This window comes from Pundamilia nyererei, unplaced genomic scaffold (assembly GCF_000239375.1).
Source record: "Pundamilia nyererei isolate P.nyererei 1_Seehausen unplaced genomic scaffold, PunNye1.0 scaffold00281, whole genome shotgun sequence".
NCBI lineage: Eukaryota > Metazoa > Chordata > Actinopteri > Cichliformes > Cichlidae > Pundamilia > Pundamilia nyererei.
The window spans coordinates 464,246-468,932 of NW_005187682.1; the positions used below are offsets into that span (position 1 = coordinate 464,246).

Here is a 4,687-nt window from a genome sequence, read left to right on the forward strand (position 1 = left end):
CCTCACTTGGCTCATGCGTACCCAGCCCAATTTTCCTCTTTAAGTGTGTGTGTGTGTGTGGGGGGGATATGCGTGTATTCACATCGTTTATGTTAATGAGAGTGTGGGGAGTGAGTTGGAGGGTGGGGTGGGCTGCTTTTAACCATGTAAAGCACTTTGTGCTACATTCTTTTTTGTATGAAAAGTGCTTTATAAATAAAGATTGATTGATTGATTGAAATTAGATTGGAGTACTGCTGGTTGTCAGAGGTCAGCTGTGCTTCTCTAGTCTCAGCCTTAAAGTCCAGCCTGTCCCATCTGAAACATCTGGACCTGAGTAACAACACTGATGTGCAGGATTCAGGAGTGAAGCATCTGTGTGGTTTTCTGGAGAGTCCAGGATGTGGACTTGAAACGCTGAGGTCAGTCAGCATGTTTTAGTGTTGCTCAGATGAATATGATGTGAAAGTTGTGCTGACACTAAACTGCAGACATCAGGCTGATATTATACTGATCCACACTGAGGATCCATACTCCATAGATACTCCATTCTACCTTAAAATCTAGCTGACATTTAAATAAAAAGCAAAATCTTTTGTACAAAATCTGAGTCAAACAAATAAAAGTTCAGTAGTATGGCATCGTGTGAATATTATATAGTTCTAGATTTTTAACCTTCTTTGTCTTTCAACAGATAATGAAACACTGAATGACTTCAAACTGAAACTTACTAATGAACTAATTTTTTTTTCTTCTTCAGATTGGAAAACTGTGGTTTGTCAAAGATTGCCTGTGATTATCTGGTATCAGCTTTGAAATCCTCCTATCTGAGACAGCTGTACATGAGAAGAAACAACCTTCAGGATTCAGATGTGAAGCAGCTGTCTGATCTGGTGGAGAGCCCACACTGTAGACTGGAGACTCTGAGGTAAATAAATTGTTGGAGTGAGTCCATGGTACTTTCAGCAGTACTATAATTAACACAGTGAAGAATTAAAGAAAAACTCCAGTGTTTCCTGTAAATTTACAGCTTTCTCAGTACCTCTTTTCTCAGTGAAGCCTATGAGACAAGAACACAAAGAGAACAATGACTGTTTTTATTGTGTTCATGTCTACACGAAATACATATGAAATCCAACTGACATTACAGATTTATAGAGACGTTGGTCCTCACTCATCAAACTGTGGGAGGATTAAATCTGATCTCACACTTTGTTTTCTCATTTCAAAACTAAACACCTGGTCAGTTTCATTTTTGTCACAGCCCTGAAATCAGAGAACTGTCATTAAATTTATTATCCATGTGATATTTACAGACCAGAAGCTCCGACATCCACGAATCATATTTGTACATGTGTCTTTCTTTCAGTACATTCGGTCATGTTTATTAGTCCAATGATATTTCAGAAACAGATGACCATCTTAAGTCTTTGTCTTTATCTGATGAGCATTAGTAAAAATCATAGTCTTATGTCCTGTTACATATCACAGAGGCTGCGACTGAAAACTGTGATATTAATCTAATAGAATAATAATTACACTGCCATGACTTGATGATAAAGACATGATACTGAGTTAAATGTTGATTTACACAGTTAACATTTCAGCCAGAGTTTTTCCAGCTTCAAATAGGCTGGACTTGAATGATGAAGGCTGGAATCTGGGGTAGATTTTTAAGCTAATACTCCAAAAGAAGTCAGGTTAAGTAAAGAGAGATAATGGAAAAATATCCTGGGTATGTTGAACTTAATTCATAGTGCAAACCTGAGCCACCTTGTTGCCCTGAATGGGACTAAAGTCCCTGCTGCTCTTTATACTGGATGCAACTCCCTCCAAGTAGAATGACAGACACAAGGTGTTCTTGACTGGCATTTATTAGATGCCATGAAAACTGTACAAAGCAACATAAAATAATCAATTTTCACATTAAGGCATTGTCATAGCGAGTAAACATTAAAACATATTATTCACCAACACAAAACATCCACAATCAGTTCATTTGACCTTTACAAAATGACGACTGTATTACACATAAATAACATAAACTCGACAGGTCTGTCACAAATAAACATCTTATTTTCATACCAGCACATAAAATACTAATTAAATGCTCCATTGGCCGCATTAACTTGAAGAGGTTAATAAAAACACCCTCTGTACCCAAACCTTGCTGCACACATCCCCAAATGTCTATCCACAGACTGAGAAAGGGAAGATGCTGCCCTCTACCGAGTGTGGCATGTAAAATATTGTCAAACCTAAACAACAGATTGAACATTGGTTCCATCCTGGACACATTATGTAGAACCTTTAAATGCGTGTTTAAAAACAACAATGGATTTATTGAACATAAATTATTTTAAATTGTAAGTCAAAACCATGAAATTAACTTAAACTGCATAACTGCCACTTGTTGTCCCCTCTGCTCTTTCTCTTCTCTCTGCAGGTGGAAATGATAAATAAGGTGGTGCATGTGCAGAGTGAGGATGGGCAGTGTCCTGATGGTGCAGAGAGGCTGAATCAGCTGCAGCATGTGTATAGAAACACTCTGGACTGGGCCAGAGGTGGAGTAGAGACGAAGGTGATCAGAGCAGCTTTTAGTCTGTGTTTAATGACGCTAACAGAGAGAAAGAGTCAGGCTGAGGAGAGCTGTTAAATTCACAAACCCTCCAATCTCACTGCACTGTTGGGGCAGGTGACTGTTATCACTGCACTTTCGTGGTCTCACTGAGGTCTTGGTTCATTTCTGTCTCACTGTTCTAGAGTTTTTCAGGTTTTGTTTGTGAACCTTTGGTTTCCTGTTGTTATTTCTTGTATTACTTTCATATATTGTGAGAAGTAGTTACTGTGATTTGGGGTCTATAATAACGATAATGTGATCGTTTTATTTTATGGCTATTCTAATGATTGTCCAGTTCTGTAACCTAGTGTTTTGGTTCATGTGTTGTCTTTTATTATTGCTCCCTCTTTGATGTTGCTGCTTGTATTCTGTGTTGTTTCCAAGCTGTTCAGTTGGATCTCCATTCAGCAGGTTTTTTGCTAAACTTTTTAATCTCTATGAAAGAAATTTGACTTTGAACAGAATATTTCATCAGTCATCCTCATCACACTGTAATGATCATAGTGTTTGTATGTTCCCTGTCTCTTCCACAGCCGAGTGGATCAAACTTTGCCTCGGGCTCCGTGCCTGCAAATATCTATATTTAGTATACAAATATTTTATACAAACCCCACAATCACGTGTGTGTATGTATGTGAGCACTGAATAAAGTCTAACACTTTATGTTCTTTTTACTTGAGTTTTGCTCTTTAAAGAAAAAAGACTGAACTTTGAGCAGGTTACAGTTTCTTTCTTTGATTCCCGTCAAACGTTCCTCGGAGGATATTGAAGCTGGACTTCAGTGAAGTTTAATGCGAGATAGAACGACTTCAGAGAGAACAGTGACCCCACACATAATAATAATAGTAACGGCACATGAGATTCTTTGTTTTTTGCGGATGATGTGGTTCTGTTGGCTTCATCGGGTGAGGGCCTCCAGCTCGCACTGGAACGGTTCGCAGCCGAGTGTGAAGCAGCGGGAATGAGGATCAGCACCTCCAAATCTGAGGCCATGGTTCTCAGCCGGAAAAGGGTGGAGTGCCCACTCCGGGTCGGGGATGAGTTCCTGCCCCAAGTGGAGGAGTTCAAGTATCTCGGGGTCTTGTTCGCGAGTGATGGGAGAAGGGAGCAGCGTAAATAAGCTTCCTCCGAAGGGTGGCTGGCCTCTCCCTTAGAGATAGGGTGAGAAGTAGGAGGGGCTCAGAGTAGAGCCGCTGCTGCTCCACATCGAAAGGAGCCAGCTGAGGTGGTTCGGGCATCTGGGCGCCTCCTGGGTGAGGTGTTCCAGGCATGTCCCACCAGGAGGAGGCCCCGGGGCAGACCCAGGACACGCTGGAGAGATTATATCTCTTGGCTGGCCTGGGAACGCCTTGGTGTTCCCCCAGATAAGCTGGAGGAGGTGGCTGGGGAGAGGGAGGTCTGGGCCTCTCTGCTTAGGCTGCTGCCCCAGCGACCCGGCCTCGGACAAAGCGGATGAAGATGAATGGATGGAGATTCTTTGATGAATACATATGACAGCACAGATCCAGTTTCACTCAAGTTTTCTTTTTGCTCAAACATCCTTTATTGTAAATATCCATTGTTTTTACAGTTAGATTGTAGCAGTGTTGAATATTTTAGTATTAGCTAATTTCATCTTGCTGATCATTATCATTGGCCTACTTTGAGCGAGTGTCCACATGTTCTTCAGTGTCTCATTATTTTGAGACCCTAGGTGTCAAACTTATAGTACCATATCACCCATTAGAGCTCTTCTTTCTCACACTGCCAACTTACTTGTAGTTATTAGACGTTTTAGAGCTTTCAGACGCCGCTCATGTGGAACGAGCTGCCAGGATGGATTCAGGGGATGGTTAGAGATTCGACTTTAAACTTTCTTTCAGGATGAGTGATGACACAAAATAATTATTTTCCAAACACATGCAGTTGGTGGGGTTAGGGTCACTGGTGGTTCTTGCCCATAGCTGTGAATGGTTAGCCCTGCATCAGAGTGACGACCTGTCCAGGATGTACCTGCCTCTCACCCTGTGGAAGCTGGGATGTCTTCACTCAGGAAGCCATTGAAGAGGTGCGGGCCACTCAGGACAAGGCAAAATGACAGACACAGCG

At 41.5% G+C, this 4,687-nt stretch overlaps 1 protein-coding gene across 1 annotated transcript in view; it reads left to right on the forward strand.

The window, feature by feature from the left end:
* The window catches only part of LOC102192184 (ribonuclease inhibitor-like), a 4,369-nt gene extending 3,458 nt beyond the window's left edge, over nucleotides 1-911 (forward strand). The window contains exons 3-4 of the mRNA XM_005750631.1: nucleotides 225-401; nucleotides 740-911. Of these exons, the coding sequence (XP_005750688.1) occupies nucleotides 225-401; nucleotides 740-911 (349 nt within the window). The remainder of the gene's footprint in view (nucleotides 1-224; nucleotides 402-739) is intronic.
* Nucleotides 912-4,687: the final 3,776 nt, after the last annotated feature.